Source organism: Macrotis lagotis, chromosome 1 (genome assembly GCF_037893015.1).
Source record: "Macrotis lagotis isolate mMagLag1 chromosome 1, bilby.v1.9.chrom.fasta, whole genome shotgun sequence".
Taxonomy (NCBI): Eukaryota; Metazoa; Chordata; class Mammalia; order Peramelemorphia; family Peramelidae; genus Macrotis; species Macrotis lagotis.
Window position 1 is genome coordinate 357,529,107 of NC_133658.1, and position 20,205 is coordinate 357,549,311.

Sequence of the window (20,205 nt, forward strand, 5' to 3'; positions counted from 1 at the left end):
TGAACGGTAGAAGGTATTTGTGAACAGATGCAAGAGTTCTGAATCACTTCCAGAGGTAACATCAAAATGTTGTAAAATGGAAAACAGTCAAGCCAAGCTGCAGTGAGAATAGGCACATGAGCTGGACACTTAGTCTTGGTACCTCGGAGCTGGCTTAAGCTTGAACTGATAATCCCTCTTTATCAAGAGGTTTAAGATGAAGAACCTGCACATTGCAGAGATAAAGTGATTTCCCAGAATGTCGGCAGCTCCCCCAAAGAAAAACCTACCTCCAAAGGAAAGACTTGACCCAAATAAAAGGTTAAAGAAACATTCTTGTTGAGTAAAACGAGGCAGGTGTCATTGCTGTGTTAAATCTCAAGTTTAGTCAGTTTTCATCTGTAGCCTTGTCACTTGAAGATCTTATTTCTGGAAGAGCTCGGTAGAATTCCAGAATCACCGGGGCATCAATCGCAAGGATAACATTAATTTACTTACACACAAATAATTCTTTAAACAGTCAGTCCAATTTACAAGATGTGCAACAAGCAGAAGAGGTGAAGGACAAACATTGCAAATGAATTCGTGTCCTTCAGGGGTGCAAATTCTCAAGTTACTCTTGTCCAAATCCTTCTGTTTCCTCAATAGCAAATAACAATTTTTCTTTCAGTTGTTCATAGCTCTTGTAGGGTGGTAGATCCAAGCGGTTAAAACTAAAAGAAAGAATGAATCAGTATGAGGAAAACAAACTCTTAAGGAAATACAATAAAGTAACTGAAAAATGCTTTACTTTGGAGGCTTAGAGGTTGCTAGGGGAAAGAATGTTCCCTATGCAAAGATTTACATGATCCGTCCAGATTTTAGACTTTTCTCCCTCCTCAGTATACCCTGTATTCACTTATCAGAGTACGTATCCTGATAGTAAAATGTAAGCTCCTCGAGGGACTGTTAGAATAAGGAATAAATGTGTGGTGCATAGGTGGCAATCAATGAACAAGCATTTATTGAGGGCTTACTATGTTTAAGACATTTTCTCTACAAAGGCTGAGATTACAAAGAAAAAGCAAAAACAGTCCTTGCCCTCAAGGAGCTGCCATGATGGGAGATAATGTAATAGGTACAGACAACAGAAATCACAGAGCAGATATAACATAATAGAGAAAGGTATACTACATGCCTTGATTATGAGTTCTCTTGGCTACCACAAGGAAGTACTTGGCTAAAGTACTGCAAATTGATGTAATTAATAATGGCATTTTTTTCTAGACATTTTAGTCTGGACTTAGTGCCTTGTCCTCTGGAGGCAATTCCAGGAACTTAATTAAACTCATATGAAAATAGCTGTGCAACGCTAAGTCTCTTTCCCATTTCAGTTCTCAGTTTCAGAAGCAACAAAATGAAGAATCTGGAATGACCTGAATATATTTGTAGGCAGCGGGGAAGATGTCAGTAGATAAGGACAGAAAAAGATGTGAGAGGGATGACTAATGGGTAAATTGAATGAGATGGGAAGGAACAAGATACAAGGAGAGAAATCAGCCTTAACTAGGAGAAAGATCACCTCTTTTTCAAAAACTTAAGCGAAGAACAGGCTGGGTAAAGAAGTAATAAGGATTTTGAACTGTGGGGATAAGGAAAGGACTCCTGAAATGGCATAAAGTAGGGGGGGAGAATTCATTTACTGGGATAGAGCAGGCTACCAACGGAAGGGAGGCATCAGAAAATGAGCAAGTTTTCAATAGCTGCTGCAGACAATGTGACAGAATCAAGAAAGAATAAAGACTTTTCTATGCATTGGGCAGGAGTCAGTTGAGATTAAAAAATGAATCTGTAATGAACCCCAATTGATCTTACACATGTATTAAGCAGCAAAGAGGAAATTTGAGATTAGATTTTCTGACTTCTTGATTTCTTTCTATGAAACCTTAATAAATGTGATTATTTTCTTACAGAATAAAGTACCATGAAAAATAGAGGACTTCCTGCTTCAAGGTTAGTCTAGATGATTGCTAAGGTCTTTTCCAATTCTGCTCTGGCAGATTCTATTTTTTCCTTCTTCAGGAAAAAATATTTTTTCTCAGCATCTTATGTACCTAGCACCTACCTTTTCCCAGCTTGATTCATTGCCTTGCTCTGTCATTAGCTGAAAATTCAGTACATGACTAAACAAGTTGTGGCATGTGATTGTGACAGAATATCATTGTGTTATAAGAAATGACATTGCAGGATGATTTCAAAAAAGCATGGAAAAGACATGCATGAACTGATGCAGAGTGAAGTAAGCAGAACCAAGAAAACATTTTACAGAGTAACAGAACTGTGGATGACTTGGCTTTTCTTAGCAGTATAATGATCCAAGGTGATTAAACATGCCATCCACCTAGAGAGAAAGAACTGATATTGCTTGAACATAGTCTGGAGTACTCTATTTTTCTATTCTGCCTTCCTTTTTTTTTTTGTTTGAGAGTTCTTGTATAAAATGACTAAAATGGAAATGTTTTACATGATTGCATATGTAAAACCTATAATGAATTGCTAACTATCTCAGGAAGAGGGAGGGGTAATAGAAATTCGAACTAATTTTTTTTTTCAGGTCTTTGCAAGGCAAATGGAGTTAAGTGGGCTTGCCCAAGGCCACACAGCCGGTGCACCTGAAGTCAGGAGTACCTGAGTTCAAATCCGGGCCTCAGTCACTTAATAATTACCTAGCTGTGTGGCCTTGGACAAGCCACTTAACCCCATTGCCTTAACTAAAATTGTTTTTAAAAAATTAAAAAAAAAGTTTTAGCATATAATTGGGGGAAAATAAAGTATTTTTTAGAAAAGAAATGTCCTTTGTTGAAATATAATTAAAACAAACCAACAACATGTTATGCTAATATATGTCTCACCCTGATAGTTCCTCTCTTCTCAGGAGTCAGTATTAATCAAGGAACTTCTTATTATCTTTAAATCTGAGACTTACTTTTTTATGATATTATATATTTTTCTAAAATTCTGTATATTAAGAAATACCTTCAGTGGTATAATTTTTTCATTTATGATAAATAATTAGTATATGCCAAATTATCAGAAAGTTTTTTCCTTAGTTTGAATGATTTCACTCACCAGGTATGACTTCTAGGTAACCAATTTTCTTTCCCAACTTTTTCAATGCAAAACTTTTGTGGTCCATTGCTCCCTGTAACAGAATAAAATATTTATAAATTTTTGGTCTTTGCCAAGAAAATGAGGCCATATGCAACAGTTTACATCTGGGATAATATATTCTCTAACTGATAACAGAAAATACAGAAGTAATAATATATAATAAATTCATATAGTAATGCTTTAGAAAAAAGGAGAAAATAACAAATTCTTGTAATTTACTAGGATTAGAGCTACAATTACTCAACTTTTACCAAGAAAATTTAGAGAGCAACGTCAAAATTACTTTGGAAATTTGAGGTTTTTTTTTCCTTTCATGAACAGCATCATCCTTCGTAAGCTCAATAGTAACCCTACCTACTTATGGATGAAGAACATCCTTGTTAATCAATGTCAATCCAAACTTAAATTAAGTTTTTGCTATGGGGCAGGTAGACGGTGCAGTGGATACAGCACAGACCCTGAAGTGAGGAGGACCTGAGTTCAAATGCTGCCTCAGAAACTCAGAGATATATTGCCATTTTCTATTCAAATCAAAAGTGCTTATGATATACAAGATATCTGATAAATATGCTAGAGTGATAAGGATAAAAAAATGACAAAAAATGAAAATGTCTGTGACTTGAAGGAGCTGATAATTTTAGTTTTTAGTCCAGGATCTGGCACTGAGTGAGCATTTAATAAATGCTTGTTGACTTTCAATCTTTAATCTCTTCCCATCCATTCTCGTAATATTTGCCTTTAAACTGACAACTTTCCCTTGTAAAGCAAATGTGATTTTAAAAATTACTTGGTTTGTGTTTTTTTTCCTTCTTTGTCTCAAGATTCTCCACCCCCCCTCCCCGTTCTGATTATTTTTTCACAGCTTGATTAGTGTGAAGGTATGTTGAAAATAGTTGTACATTTGTGACCTATGTCAGAATGCTACCTGTCATGGCGGGGAAGGGAGGGTAAGGAGAGAGTAGTGGAAGGGTATGGAACACTAGGAGCTTGCAAAGGGGTGAGTCTTGAGGACTTGTCTTTCCATGAGGTTGAAAAAATATAATAACATTAAAAAAAAGTACATGCTTGACTCTACTACTCCTTTCAATTTCTGTCCTATTTCTCTTTCTTGTATCCATCATATTATTACAAAGATTATTTATCATCTCCCTTTCCTCATTATCCATTTTCTCTTTCATTCCCAATAATTCTGTTTCTATCCTGTCCTCCCCCAGGCTCAACTCAAATAATTTTCTCAAGATCATTCAATGACCTTTCCAACATTCTCCTCTTATGCTGCCTTTCTAAGGCCCAAGCTTTCTTTTTAGCACTGTCTCCCTTTTATAGCTCCTGTCCTACTGCACCATCTTGGCTCTTTTCCTTCTCTATGAGTTATTCTCCTATCTCCTTCATATGTTCTTCATTCTTAGTCTTCTGGATTCTGCTCTACTTAACCCTGGAGAGCAAATCTATCCTTCTACTTTCAATGATCAAATCCTCTATGTGAATATAACTCCAAAATCTAACCCTGACTTGGAAAGAAGCATGTACAATAAGCACCTAATATAGAATTAGGGGATCTGGGTTCAAAAGAGCTCTGCTATTTTACTTCCTGTGTGACCTTTGGCAAGTCACTGAATCTTTTTTTTTGTTTTGTTTTTTTAGGTTTTTGCAAGGCAAATGGGGTTAAGTGGCTTGGCCAAGGCCACACAGCTAGGTAATTATTAAGTGTCTGAGACCGGATTTAAACCCAGGTACTCCTGACTCCAGGGCCAGTGCTTTATCCACTACAGCACCTAGCCGCCCCAAGTCACTGAATCTTTCTAAAGTTGAGTTTCCTTTGTAAAATGAAGGTTAGTCTTGGTAATTTCTAGTGTTCCATTCAACCTAATTTTTATAATCTTATGATCTTAAATGATCTAACAGAGAGCTTTCCACTTGCAAGTATTATGACTTTTTTTAAATTTAGCATCTTCCCAAACAAATTCACCATTTTTCTTCTTTCCCTAAAAAAAATGAGGTTCTCAGAATAAAAAACAATATATATATATATCTATATCTATATATATATATATATATATATATCAAGAGCTAAAATAATGTAAATTCAGTCAGTGTTTAGAGGTGATAAAACTCTGGTCCAACTAAAGCTAAGAGATCCATCTTCCTTTTGATTACAACTAGTAAATAATTTTGCAGGTGTCATAGAAGATTTTTTTGGGGAGCATTAAGTGAGAAGTTTGTTTTGTCAAAACAAATTATCAATTTTTTAACAAAGCAATGCAATGATAGGGGATAAACAAGTTCCCCTTCTCATTTTCCTTCCCAGTTCCTGTCATGTACTCTACCTCAAAACCTTAAAATTGCTATTAATGTGCCTCTCCCTCTATTCTCAACTGTGTAATGACTTGTACTGATTTATCATTGCTTGCATGTGTCCTTTTTTTTTTGCAAGGCAAATGGGGTTAAGTGGCTTGCCCAAGGCCACACAGCTAGGTAATTATTAAGTGTCTGAGACCGGATTTGAACCCAGGTACTTCTGACTCCAAGGCCAGTGCTTTATCCACTACACCACCTAGCCACCCCTGTCCTTTTTTCTTTAAGTCTTCTTTAATTATTTCCCCAATGACTTCTGTCACTAGCAGCACCTAGCACAATATTAAGCCAACAAATGCTTAATAATTAATACTTTTTAAATTGAATTAAATAATTTTCCTAGAGATTAGTGTTATGTTAAGTCCTTAACATTATTTCGGTAAACAATTTTGACAAGATAGGTAATCACATTCAAATACTGATGTGAATAATAGGGTTTAATGTCTACAATGAAATAGAAGTGAGAGTTCAAAACATAAGGAAAACATACATAGAAAGGGTTATTTTATGCAACCCAATTAAGTCAAAATTACCTAAGAATGTTATTTCTTTATATTTAATTTCATTATTTATGACAAGATAAATACATACACATACATACATATGTACCTATATCTAGATCTCTATATATAAAAAGAGCTGCTTGCTTAACCAATTTCTGTATTGGAAACATTCGCTTACCCATGAGGTCAGCAAATCCCCCAACTGGCAACCTGCATGTTCCAGTAACAAACTGCAACAGCCTCATTCTCTTCTCATTGTCAATTTCTTTCACAAACTGTTAAAAGTGAAAAGGCACTTTTAAACATATGGAATTATTGTTCTTTTGAAACAACAAACATTGTATCAAGCTCATAAAAACCACAACATGTAAGATAACAATCATCCTGAAAAAATACTTCAATGCTACCAGTGATAAAACTAACCTCTTTCTAACTCACCCATGCATGTGTGCCATAAAAACTATTTATCCGGCATAATTTCTATGCTTTTGACTGCTCTTATCTCAATATTTTCAGCTATTGAGATTTTCAGGAACCATTTTAGGCTGCACAGAAACAGTCAAGAACAGACTAGATGACTCCTCATCAAGATGATACAGAGAGGATTCCTTTTTCAAATACTGGTTGGACTAAATGACCTCTTAGGTCCCTTTGAACTCATTTTCTATAATGGCCTCTTCTGCCACTCTCAGTGGGAAACAGCTTTGCCAGATGTGTCTTAGGCAAAACACTCTGGACCTTATTTTTCAAGATTCCTCTCTTCCCCCCCCAATCCCAGATACATGAGAAATGTTGCAGAAGTGCCCTCTGGCATTTCTATGCAAAGCAACCTGGTTTAGTATAGATTTTGTTTTATGAAAGAGAACTCTGATCCAGAAGGATTAATTCTGGTGCCCCTCTATCTTAAGGGGATGCCAAGAGATGGCTGCTGAAACATGATGTGGTTGACAGATACTCCATGTCTCCTTCCCCTCTTTTCTTTTTCTGGGATAGGAATATGACAGAGTTTAATATCCAATGATAATGTTAATTGGGAGCCACTCATTTGCAAATTAACCTTTTCTAATATGCAGCCTGATTTTCTTTTAGCTCTAAGAAATGTCTTTCAAAAAGAACAACTTATGTATTCTCTTTCTCAAGAAATTATTTCAGCCATTTTTACATTATGCAAGTTTCAATATTTTGATGAAATTTTCAATTCAAAATGCTTTATATAAACACAACCTCCCTCACATACACCCAGAGGTTTTTTTTATAATAACTATTCTTGTTTCAAAATCAAAGTCCTATTTATTTTGTGGAGAGATCCCAAGCCTCCATAAATTTTGTAAATAATGAAAAACTGGCATCACAAACAGTAAACAATGCTTTAGATAGGAATTCAATAGTCTTAAACACAAGTAAATGTCACAATATGGAAGAATATGGTATAGTTATATCTTATACCATGTAAAAAGAGAATGAATTACCCAAAGTCCTATAAGGATCTTATAATATGCCACCCCAAAAGAATAGATCAAAGGTCTGCAGTACAACCAGAATTCAGTGTATTTTGTTTTGTGACTGAGGTTCTCTATGATATAACATTTTTTTGTTTTTTTTTTGCAGAAATAACATTTTTTTAATAAATTATAAAATACTGACAAAAAATAAAAGTGAAGAAATAAGCTACAAACCTGCCAAAACCACATGATTTGTTTGCTTGTCCTAGTATAATGTCGGTAGATAGCATGTCTTTGCCAATCATTTAAATCAATCTCTTGCATTCCACACAAAAGTACCTTTGGTGACAGAAAATACATGGTTTTTTAAAGGATTTTAGAGACTTATTATGAGCATACTTGGCCCAGTCCCAACCGATAATAAAAGTGTGAAAGAAAATGACTAGCTCGACATGATAGCCTAGTACTGTTTGATAATTATAGTTTTCAAAGAGCCAAATCTTCTCAGAAGTATTTCAATTTTAAAATCATACACCAATAACTATCATCTGCCTGTGATAAAAGTTTCCAGGATATGATACTAATGGCAGAAGAGGAATATTCAGAGAAACAAAAAGTAACTTATCACAGACTTTACATACTAAAATTTACCTTTTACTTAAGGACCCAGTTCAGTTAAATGAATACATTTGAATAAATATTAAGCATATAATATGAACAACAAACGAATGGATAGTCAAACAATGTCAAATGCCACAGAAAGGACAAGGAGCATGAGGACTAAGGAAGCAACACTGGAGTAGATCAAGATCAATAGGAAAAGGGGCGGCTAGGTGGCACAGTGGATAAAGCACCGGCTTTGGAGTCAGGAGTACCTGGGTTCAAATCCAGTCTCAGACACTTAATAATTACCTAGCTGTGTGGCCTTGGGCAAGCCACTTAACCCCGTTTGCCTTGCAAAAAAAAAAAAAAAACCAAAACACAAAACAAAACAAAACCTAAAAAAAAGATCAATAGGAAAAAGAGACATGATTTTTTCACTAGAGCATATAACAGACAACTTGAATATTAAAAGAGGAAATGATGAGGAATAGTAGTGTGAGAGACTTTTAATTATCCAGACATCTATAAAAGCTCTGCTTAAAGGAGAAGAGGTAAAGGACACTTGCCTTTACAATAACATCATCTTTCAAATATCAGATGAACCAGCAAGAGCAAATTCCATTTTGACTCTGATTCTCACTGACAAGGAGGACTTTGTTGGGATGAAAAAGATGGAAGCAATCATGTCTTCTTGGAGTTTGAAACAGAGAGAGAAAAAATCTTTGGGCATCATCTGATGTATTCTAGATTTGGGGAAAGTATATTACAAAGAATTCAGAAGAAAGATACATAGCATTCCCATGACTAAAATTCTGTGCGAAAATCAGCCTGAAGTGAATGGAGAATGCTTAAGAATGAAATTCTGAAAACAAAGAAGGAAATAAACCCATGGAAGAGGAAAGGGAAACAAAGGTATTTGAAGGGGTGGCTAAGTGGCCCAGTGGATAGAGCACCGGCCCTAGAGTCAGGAGTGCCTGAGTTCAAATCCAGCCTTAGACACTTAATAATTACCTAGCTGTGTGGCCTTGGGCAAGCCACTTAACCCCATTGCCTTGCAAAAAAAAAAACCCAAAAAACAAAACACCCTAAAAAAAGTTATTTGAAATTCATAAAAGGGATGCAGAGACAATTCACCGAACAATTTGACTTTAAAAGAAATGGACAAAAGATCAAAGCATGGGTGGGTCACAGAAGATGAATCAAATTGCATGGCATAATCCTGTAAAAATGGTCAGGAGTACTAAAATTCACAACGAACTGAAGCTGATGAGGAAATAAAAGGACTACAAAAAAAAATGAAGTCTTTCTAGCTATATTGTGAGAAAGAATGTTTACTTATAGTGGATGGACTGATAACCGATAGAAGATCAGAGCAAAGGCTGGGCTGCTCAAGTCTTACTTTGCTTGTTTTCTTTGCCAAAGAGAATGATCTTTGAATTAGAAATGTCAAAACAAAAATGGCTAATTCAAGAAATGTGGCCCAAAATAAATGAGATAGTAAGAAAAGACCTAGTTATGGACAAATTCAGGTCCCCTGGCCCAGATGAATGACTTTCTCAGGTGGTAAAAGAACTGGCAGATAGAGTAGATAAACACTCATCAGTGATACTTGAGATGTCATAGGAAATGGGAGAGTTAACACGAGATTAGAGAAGTGCAAATGTCTCAATCCACGCCCCCCCCCCAAAAAAAAGGGAGGGAAGGAGAGGCATTTTATATAGTATTCAACAATGAACACTGACCCCTGGAAAAGTTAAGATCAGGTGAAGATCTGGCAGGTGAACCTCTAGAAAGGGAAGGGGTGATCACAAAGAGCTTCCTCAAGAACAGATGATGTATAATTGATCTTATTTCTTTTTGGTTTTGTTGGCGGTGTTATTATATTGATAGATAAAGGGAATGCTGTGGATATAGTTTACCTGTAGTTTAACCAATGTTGATAAAACATTTCATTCTTTTCTCATGGAGAAGACAGAGAAATGTGGACTGAATGACTGACCAATCATTTATGTTCAAAAGCTGCTCGATGATAACTCAAAGTGGAGTTATTTGTAATGTGATGTCATTGTGGCAGGAGATATCCAACAGAATACTCCAGGGATCTGTGCTATTAACAGTTTTATCTGCCATTTGGATAAAAGATGATCTGGATTGCAGGAGATTCAAAGTTGATAACTCACCACCAGAATCCAAAAAGATCTTATAAGCTAGAGCACTGAGTAAAGTCTAATAAATAAAAAATTCAAAATTCAATAAAATTCAATATCATGTTTTTATTTAGTTATAGAAATTCAACTTCACAAATACAAGGATGAAGGAGGCAGAAGAAAGCAGTTTGTTTGAAAAAGAACTTGGGGTCCTAGAAGACCATCAACTCACTGAATTAGCAATGTGCTTCAAAAGCCAAAAGACCTAAAGCAATTTTGGGAAGCATTAAAACAGACATAATAACTAGATATAAGATTGTCTTTTTTTTCTTTTTAGTTTTGTTTTAGCTTTTGCAAGGCAAATGGGGTTAAGTGGCTTGCCCAAGGCCACACAGCTAGGTAATTATTAAGTGTCTGAGGCCACATTTGAACTGAGGTACTCCTGACTCCAGGACCAGTGCTCTATCCACTACACCACCTAGCCACCCCTAGATATAAGGTTGTCAATCTATACTATAATCTGTCCTTGTAAATTTTCATCTAGAAATTTTGTTCAGTTTGTAAAGTCACAATTTAAGGCACTGACAAGGTGGAGAGGGTTGAGAGGTAGGCAACCAGTATGTTGAGTTTGTACTAAAATCAACTAGGAATGTTTAGCTTGGAAAAGAGAATATTGAGCATGAACTTCTTCAAGGATCTTAAGGGCTGTCACATGAATATGGATTATATTTACTATGGCCACCATAGGCAGAACAAAGAGCAATGGGGAAGAAATTCACAAAAAGGCAAATTTAGGGTTGATGTCAGGAAAAATTTACTTACAATTAGACCTATAGGACTGTATTGAACTATCACTACTTCATATTGCACTTGTTATGGTTGGGATTGCTTTCAGGTATGAATTGGACTAGTTGGTTGCTGAGGTCCCTTCCAACTTCCAAATTCTATGATCTGGCAATTAAGAAGTTTATATGTGACTTCTAAAAGTGTAATATGAAATAGTGATATATTATAAAGAGGTGATGGCAAGTCTATTAGTTAAATACATAAATGTGTCAGGCACTCTGCTAATTCCAAACTTTATACAAAAATATCCCCAAATTTTTAAGCTTTTAAAGTTTAAAAGTTATTAAAAGTTTTGGCACATCCTATAGAAATTAGAATCTACCTATATATATATAGCATTTATTTTACAATAGAGGTTCATATACACTATCTCAATTGAACTGATCCTTATAACGGTCTTTAGAAGTAGGCAGAAATAATTAGAAATTTGAATTGTTGGCTTTCTTAAGTATCAGAATCTATAATTCTTTATATGTCATCAAAGGAAAAAGAGCTATTTCTCACCTCTAGCTCCTTAGCATCAAAGTATTGCAGGTACTGCTGGGGAAGAATTTCATTGAAACCTTCAAAGAAAGCTTGTGTCTGTTCTTCAACACCACGAGATAATCTCCATTCAGCTACCATTCTGAAGAAAACGAAATACTGTGACTGAAATGCTCACTGACATTCAGGTACATAGTTTTAATGACTATTTAGAGGCAAAAGGGAAGAGAACAGAAGAGGAAAAGTATAGATCAAAGACTCTGAATATTATGAAAGTTTGAAAATGTTGGAGTGATAGCAATAAACCACCTATTCAGTAGGGTTCACACTCACACAGAGTCAGGATGATTTCATCTCAAATTGATTAAGGTTAAAAAAAGGCAATCAGAGGCATTCACTTCTAAAGTAAGCATAGTATTATTTTTTTTTTAGGTTTTTCAAGGCAATGGGGTTAAGTGGCTTGCCCAAGGCCACACGGCTAGGTCATTATTAAGTGTCTGAGGTTGGATTTAAACCCAGCTACTCCTGACTCCAAGGCTGTTGCTCCATTCACTGTGCCACCTAGACACCCCTCATAGTATTAATTTTTAAAGAAAGATTGTAGGATTTGTAGGGAAACCCTTTGGGCTGGGAGTGAGAAAGAATGGTCAATTTTTAAAATTTTAAACTAAATTTTATTTTTTTCAATTGACAAAAATATAACTCTTCTCATTCTACCTTCTCCTGGTTTCTTTTGAAAAAAAAAAAAAACACAACCCATGTAAGAAATTTTAGAATCAAGTGAAACAAATTACAGCATCAGCTATATCCAAAATACTATCTTAAATCAGTACTTCAAGTCAATCACTTCTCTCTCAGAGAAAAGTGACCTGTTTCATTATCATGCAGCCTCTGGAATTTTGGTTGGTTGTTATTAAGAGTATAGAAGGCTGGGGGCGGCTAGGTGGTGCAGTAGATAGAGCACCAGCCCTGGAGTCAGGAGGACCTGAGTTCAAATCCAGCCTCAGACACTTAATAATGACCTAGCTGTGTGGCCTTGGGCAAGCCACTTAACCCCACTGCCTTGCAAAAACAAATAAATGAAAAAAAAAACCACCTTAAAAAACACTTTAAAGAGTATAGAAGGCTGGGGGATTCTGGAAAGATGGCACAGTAGGTCATAAAATTCAAAGCTCTCTAGATTTCCACCATGAACTAGTCAAAAAAGCACCTTGGGATAGAGCAGCAAAAATATAAACAAGAGTTGCAGCAGAACAGTGGTCCTTCTAGGTCAACCCAAGAAGATGAGAAAAAAAGAATGTGTAGTGAAATGTGACGTGGAATCACTTCTGGGATAGCTCCTGAAACAGCTAGAGGCAAGCTCTAGGGGCAGTCAGATTTGGGAAGTAGCCTCAGTCTAAGCCATAGGAATTTTCACCTCCCCAGCAGTATGCAAAGTCCAGCATGTGAACAAGGAAGAAAAGGAACCCTTGCTGATAAGGAACTCCAAACCTAGTTGTGCTGCCAAGATGGTCCTGAGCAAGAAGCACCTGGCACAAGTCAAATGTGTACAGGAGCAGTGATGCCGTGATGCTGCTGGCTGTGGGCACTTATAAGAGAAATGAGTTCTCAGGGACTAAGATCATTTTGAGCAGTGTGTGAAGCACTTGTGGCTTGGGGGAGAAAGGAGTGCAGAATTGGGCCCAGGACAAAGCTCCTGAGGTTAGAGGTATCATCCCCCATTCAGCAGGATTAGAAATGAATATAATAAGAAGATGCCAATTTTTTTTTTAAATGAGTAGGCAAAAGGAGAAAGAACCTGAACAAAGACAGTTACTATGGGAATAAGGAAGACCAAGGCTCATCTTTAGAGGAAGATGGTAAAGCAAAAAAAAAAAAAAAAAAAAAAAAAAAAAAAAAAAAAAAAAAAAAGCCTTTCCTACCTTAAAGAGCCATCAAATGGCTCAAAAAGAATTAATATAAGAATTCATATAAGCCTTTAAAGATCAAATAAGAGAGAGATTGAGGAAAAATTAAAAAAAAAAAAGAAAATAAGAACAATTCAAGATAAACAAGATTATAAAAAGAGTAGACCAACTGGAAAAGGAGCTCCAAAAGCTTAAGAACAAAAAATGACTGACTTGAAATTAGAACTGGTGAAAGGGAAGTCAGTGAAGTTATAAGAGACCAAGAAATGATAAAAAAAAATATTAAGAATGAAAAAATGGAAGAGAATATGAAACCATTAAAAAAACCCCAACTAATCAGAACAGATCAAGTAGAGAAAAGGTAAGAATAACTGAACTGCATGAAAATGTCAATTAATCTTGATACAATAATATAAGAAATAATTGAGGAAAATGAACCTGAAGTGTTAGATTAGGGGTGATGAATCCTTTTCTGCCAGAGGCCATTTGGATATTTATAACATCATTTGTTTGCTGTATTTGGTCAAATATTTAATTATTCCTAAAAAGTTCCTAGAAATACTGAATTTTACATCCTGCCTGCAGTTACCATGGCATCACAAGACTAAATGACCCATAGGTCAGACATTTTTCACTCCAGTGTAAGGAGACTATATCAAAAGCAGAAACAAAAAATAAATTTAAACATAATGGAGCCACAATTAGAATTACACATGACCTAGCAGCACCTACTTTAAAAGGCTGAAGGTCTTGGAACACTTCTTATCAAAGAGCAAAAGAAGGAGGGCTGAGGCAAAAAACATCATATCTAGCAAAGTTAAGTATAATCCTGAAAGAAAAACTGGATGTTCAATGAATTGCTAGATTTTCAGAATTTTGTTGCAAAAAGACAACATAATAAAAATTTGACATCCAAGAACTAAGAGAAATAAAAGATAAACATCAAAGACTAATTACAAGGGATTCAATTAGGACAAATTGTTCACTATCCATACATGGAAACATAAACTACATATCCAAAATTTTTATTAGTGATTGGGTAGTTCAAAGGAAAGTTTGGAACAGTTGAATAGGATGGGATTCTTTTTTTTTTTTTTTTAAGATTTTTGCAAGACAAATGGGGTTAAGTGGCTTGCCCAAGGCCACACAGCTAGGTAATTATTATTAAGTGTCTGAGGCTGGATTTGAACTCAGGTACTCCTGACTCCAGGGCCGGTGCTCTATCCATTGTGCCATCTAACCACCCCTAAGATGGGATTCTTAACAAAGAAAAGATAGACAATTTTGAATACAATGTATTCTATACATTATTCTATACATTATACAGACTTTCTTGAAATGGAAATTTTTTGATTCATATTATGAACCCCCTCATTTTTTTTGCTGCACACATAACTTTTTTCCTAATAAAAAATTTTAAAAGAAAATGAAATAAGAGTATATGAGGTCTACAAAGTTGATTCTTTATAATATTGTTACAATTTAGATAGTTCTTGGGTTTTTATTTTGTTTTTTGCAAGACAATGAGGTTAAGGGACTTGCGCAAGGTCACACAGTTAAATAAATATTAAGGGTCTGAGGTGGGATTTGAATTCAGGTACTCCTGACATCAGGGCCAGTGCTCTATCCACTACATCACCTAGCTGCCCCAGTATAGATTGTTCTTGTGGTTTTGCTCCTTTACTTTGCATCAGTGGATAGAAAAACTGTTTCAAAATCATTTTTCATAGCACAACAATGTATGTGGGAAGGGAAAGAAAGGGTACTGAGTTACACAACAATTGTATGCTATCATCAGGCAAAAGCTAAGAGGCCATCACTAACATTATATGAAACTTACTTGAAAATATATCTGTGTTGAGGAGATCAAAGCGATCCATACTCATGAAAAATTTCTCTAAATCATTACTTATTAGAGAAATGCAAATTAAAGCTTCTCTGAGGTACCACCTCACACCTCTCTGACTGGCCAATATGACTAGAAAGGACAATGATCAATGTTGGAAGAGATGTGGGAAATCTGGGACACTAACACATTGTTGGTGGAGTTCATCCAACCTTTCTGAAGAGCAGTTTGGAACTATGTCCAAAGGGTAACAAAAATGTGCATACCTTTGATTCAGCAAAACCACTACTGGGTATATACCCTGAAGAGATGATGGAAAAGAGTAAAAACATCACTTGTACAAAAATATTCATAGCAGCCCTGTTTGTGGTGGCAAAGAATTGGAAATTAAATGTCCTTCAATTGCCGATTGGCTTAACAAACTGTGGTATATGTATGTCATGGAACACTATTGTTCTATTAGAAACCAAAAAGGATGGGAAGCTTGGAGGGATTTGCATAAACTGATGCTGAGCAAGATGAGCAGAACCAGAAAAACACTGTACACCCTAACAGCAACATGGGGGTGATATTCAACCTTAATGGACTTGTGTATTCCATCGGTGCAACAATCAGGGACAATTTGGGGCTGTCTGCAATGGAGAATACCATCTGTATCCAGAGAAAGAATTTTGGAGTTTGAACAAAGACCAAAGACTATTGCCTTCAATTTAGAAAAAACTCATTATCTTATTATGCTATTTTGCTACCTCTTATACTTTATTTTTCTTCCTTGAGGATATGATTTCTCTCTCATCACATTCAATTTTGCTCAATGTATACCATGGAAACAATGTAAAGACTGGCAAACTGCCTTCTGTGGGGTGGGGGTGGGGGTGCGGGAGGGAAGTAAGATGGTGGGGGGGAAATTGTAAAACTCAAAATAAATGAAATCTTAAGAAAAAAAAGGAAATCTGCCTGTGAGGGCAGAGTCAAGGTGGCAGCATGAAGGCAGAAATTCCTGGAAATCTGTTCCCCAAAAAACTCCAAAAGCCATCAAATTATGACTCTAGACAAAATTTTGAAAGGGGTAGATCACACATAAAGACTGATACAGAAGGCGGAGCCAAGATGGTGACAAGAAGGGATCGAGTCTTAGGCGCTCTCTGATAAAACTTGAAACGAAGGACTCTAACTAAACTTTCGAGAGACAGAACCCACAAAGGGACCCAGTGAGGCAGTTCTCCTACTCAAGGTAACCTGGAAAAGAGCAGAAAGGCTCTGCTCCCCGGGTTGGAGGGGCTGCCCGCCAGAGCGAAAGAACTTCAGCCTCCTGGAGGCAGCCCCAGGGCGCTGGAAGTCTCAGCTCACAGCAGTGGGGGAGTCTCCTGAGCTGCACCCTGGGGAGCACCGGACACAAAGTGGGGGAACAACGGGGGACCTCTGCCAGAGCAAGCATGTGGAGCAGGCGGAGCTGGTAAGCAGGAGCCTCCAGGGCATGAGCCCATTGAGCTGAGGGAGGGGAGTGAAGAGAGACTGCAGAGCTCTGTCCTCTGACCCTGGAACAGGACTCTGGGGCTCTGACCACATTCAGATCCTGATCGCAGTCTAGGCCCCCCATAAAACAGCAATCAAATGAGGGAGTTGTAAGAAAAACTGGGAAAAGAAAGGAGAGAGATGCAGGAAAAACATGAAAATGAAGTCAGCAGCTTAGTCAAGAAAATCAAAAAAAAAAAAAATGCTGAAGAAAATAGCATGCCTAAAACCAGCTTAAGTCAAATGGATAAAATAGTTCAAAAAGTTATTGAGGAGAAGAATGCTTTAAAAGCAAAATTGGCCAGATGGAAAAAGAGATAAGAAAACTTTCTGAGGAAAACAAATCTTTCAGACAAAGAATAGAACTCAGGGACATAGATGAATTTACCAGAAATCGGGAATCAATACTTCAAAACCAAAAAAATGAAAACTTAGAAGAAAATGTGAAATATCTCATTGAAAAAACAACTGATATGGAAAACAGACTTAGGAAAGATAATTTATAAATTATTGGAATACCTGAAAGTCATGATCAGGAAAAGAGTCTTGACATCATTTTCAAAAATTACTACAGGAAAATTGCCCTGATATTCTAGAAGCAGAGGGCAAAATAGAAATGGAGAGAATCCACCGATCCCCCTGAGAAAGAGATCCCAAAAAACCAACCCCTAGAAATAATATAGCCAAATTCCAGAATTCCCAAGTCAAAGAGAAAATATTACAAGCAGCCAGAAGGACAAAGTTCAAATATCATGGAGCTGTAGTCAGGATCACACAGGACTTAACAGCAACTACATTGGAAGCTCATAGGGCTTGGAATATAATATACCGGAAGGCAAAAGAGCTTAAAATGCAACCGAGAATCAACTACCCAGAAAAAATGGAATGTCCTCTTCCAGGGAAAAAGATGGACTTTCAATGAACCAGGGGAATTTCAAATGTTCCTGTTGGAATGGCCAGAGCTGAACACAAGGTTTGATCTTCAGATACAGGACTCAGGTGAAGCATGGAGATTGGAGGAGAAGGGGAAAATATGAGGGACTTAATGATGATGAACTGCATGTATTCCTGCATAGAAAAATGACACTGATAATACTCATATGAACCTTCTCAGTTAATAGAGCAGGTAGAGGGAGCTTTTATAGTTGAAGCACAGGAGAAAACTGAATTTGAAGATAAAATATGGTGTAAAAATGGAGTCAATAGAAAAAAAGGGAAATGTAATGGGAGAAAGAAAAATGAGAAGGGGAATAGGCCAAGATAATTCATATAATACGAATTTTTTTATTACAATGAGCTATTGCAATGATATGGAAGGGGGGAGGCAAAGGGGAATGAGGGAACCTTTGCTCTCATCAGAGATGGCTAGGAGAGGAAATAGAAAATATACTCAATGGGGTATAGACATCTGGATTAAGAAGGAGGGGGGAGCAGGGGGAAGGGGTGAGGATGTGAATAAAAGAGGAGAGGATGGACCATGGGGGGAGAGTGGTCAGATATAACACATTTTCTTTTTTACTTCTTGCAAGGGGCTGGGATTGGAAGGCCTGTCCAGGACCATAGGGCCAGGTAGATGCTGGGCTTAAGGGGTGGTATGGGGGCTCAGGGCTTCTTGGCCCCAGGACCAGGGATCTGTCTGCTGTGCCACTCAGCTACCCTACAGCAAAGTCAGAGTGAAAGAAGAGAGAAAATATAGTACATGGTAGTGGAGAAATAAGAAAGGAGGGAGCTGCGATCAGCAATGGCAACATTGGAAAAATATGGAAGTAACTTTTGTGATGGACTTACCATAAAGAATGTGATCCACCTATGACAGAGTTGTTGGTGTTGGAACAAAGACTGAAGCACATTTTTTGTTATTATTTGGGGGAGGGTGCAGGGCAAAGGGGGCTGGGTGGCCTGCCTGGGGCCACATAGCAGGGTGATCTTTGGGTGTCTGAGGCTGGATTTGGACCCGGGTGCTCCTGGCTCAAGGGCCAATGCTCTGTCTACCACCCAACCACCCCTACTATTACTATTTTATTTTATTTTGAGTCTTTTTTTTCCTTCCTTTTGGTTTTTGCAGGGCAGTGGGGATCGGGTAGCTTGCATGTCACACGGCTGGGTGATTGTTGGGTCTATGGGGCTGGATGTGGGCTTGGGTGCTCATGGCTCCAGGGCTGGTGTTTCGTCCATTGCGCCACCTGGCCATACTTACAATTATTACTATTATTTTTTTTAATTTTAATTTTTTTTCTCTCCCCTTTACTTTATCGCCCAAAGAAGTCTATATTCATGGGGAGAGGGGTATTTTGTTTACTCTTAAACAAGAATATTTTATTAATGTAAAAAAAACATTTGTACAAAATGAGAATAAAAAATAAAATAAGTGACAACATTTTAACATTTTTACTGTAGTCTTAGTCATTATTGTAAAAGTTCAAATTAAATAAAGTAATTTGGCTTAAAAAAAAAAGACTGATACAATTTCCTGGTCTAAGACAACTTAGAAGTTCTGCAGGAAAGGTCTGTTTCAATGGGAGCAGGAATTGGAATGAGGGGCTGCTGCAGCTGCAGCACAGCACAGTAGGGCTGGGTGCTTGGGTCTGTGGCAGAGGGTCTGGTTTTCAGACCTCTTAGCCCAGGGATCACCAGGACTGCAGGTGGTGAGCAAAGTCTGCCGCACCAGAGTGGAGCATCAGCCTTAGAGCAGCCCTACAATGAGAACCTGCAGCAAGAATCAGTTGAGTCACCCAGCACTTCCAGAGCTCTTAGCCCACAGATTTACTGGTAAGAGGATTGGGGAAGACTGCAGAGGTCTCTCTGCTTTCCCTGGGGCAGGACTCTGTTGGTTGCCCACATTCATATCCAGGTCATAGTCATCCTAACAAAGCCAAGCATGGATCATTCTCACAACTCCAGGGCAGAGGGGTAGGCCTGTGGTCATTCACATCCCACAGCACAGACAAGAGAGCCTCTCATAAGCCCTTGGAGGAATTAAGAAATAATACAATCGGGGGATCAGCTTGAAGGGGCGGTTGAGAGTGTGTGGAATGAGGAGCACCAGCCTCAGAACAGCCCTGTGGCAAGAATATGCAGCAGGCAGGAATCTGGGGAAACCAGCCTGTACCTCCAAAGGACAGCCCACAGACGGTAAGGGGGTCGGGGAGACTGCAGGACGACTTTCCATTCTCCCTGTGGCAGGACTGTGCTGTTTGCCCACACTCAGATCCAGCCTGCAGTTTGGCCTTCCATATAGCAGGGCCCCTCCTCATGGCTCCAGGGCAGAGGGGAGGGCCTGTGGATATCTACATATCAAGGCACAGGCAAGAGAGCATAAGACCTTGGAGAAATAAGGTCCCAGTGGGGTATTCCAAAAAATCCCACAAATTGGGTGCAATAATACTCAAAAACTCAGGAAGCACTCCATAACCAGGCACAGCCTGGAGA

The 20,205-nt window shown here is 37.6% G+C and overlaps 1 protein-coding gene across 8 annotated transcripts in view; it reads right to left on the reverse strand.

Annotated features, from left to right (window-relative positions):
* Positions 1 to 453: 453 nt before the first annotated feature.
* The window catches only part of ITCH (itchy E3 ubiquitin protein ligase), a 172,757-nt gene continuing 153,005 nt past the window's right edge, over positions 454 to 20,205 (reverse strand). For all 8 annotated transcript variants that reach the window (XM_074212123.1, XM_074212124.1, XM_074212122.1 and 5 more), the window contains 5 exons: positions 11,530 to 11,650; positions 7,664 to 7,768; positions 6,166 to 6,262; positions 3,088 to 3,160; positions 454 to 692 (listed from right to left, as the gene is read on the reverse strand). In XM_074212123.1, coding sequence (XP_074068224.1) covers positions 593 to 692; positions 3,088 to 3,160; positions 6,166 to 6,262; positions 7,664 to 7,768; positions 11,530 to 11,650 — 496 coding nt within the window. In that variant the 3' untranslated portion in view covers positions 454 to 592. The remainder of the gene's footprint in view (positions 693 to 3,087; positions 3,161 to 6,165; positions 6,263 to 7,663; positions 7,769 to 11,529; positions 11,651 to 20,205) is intronic.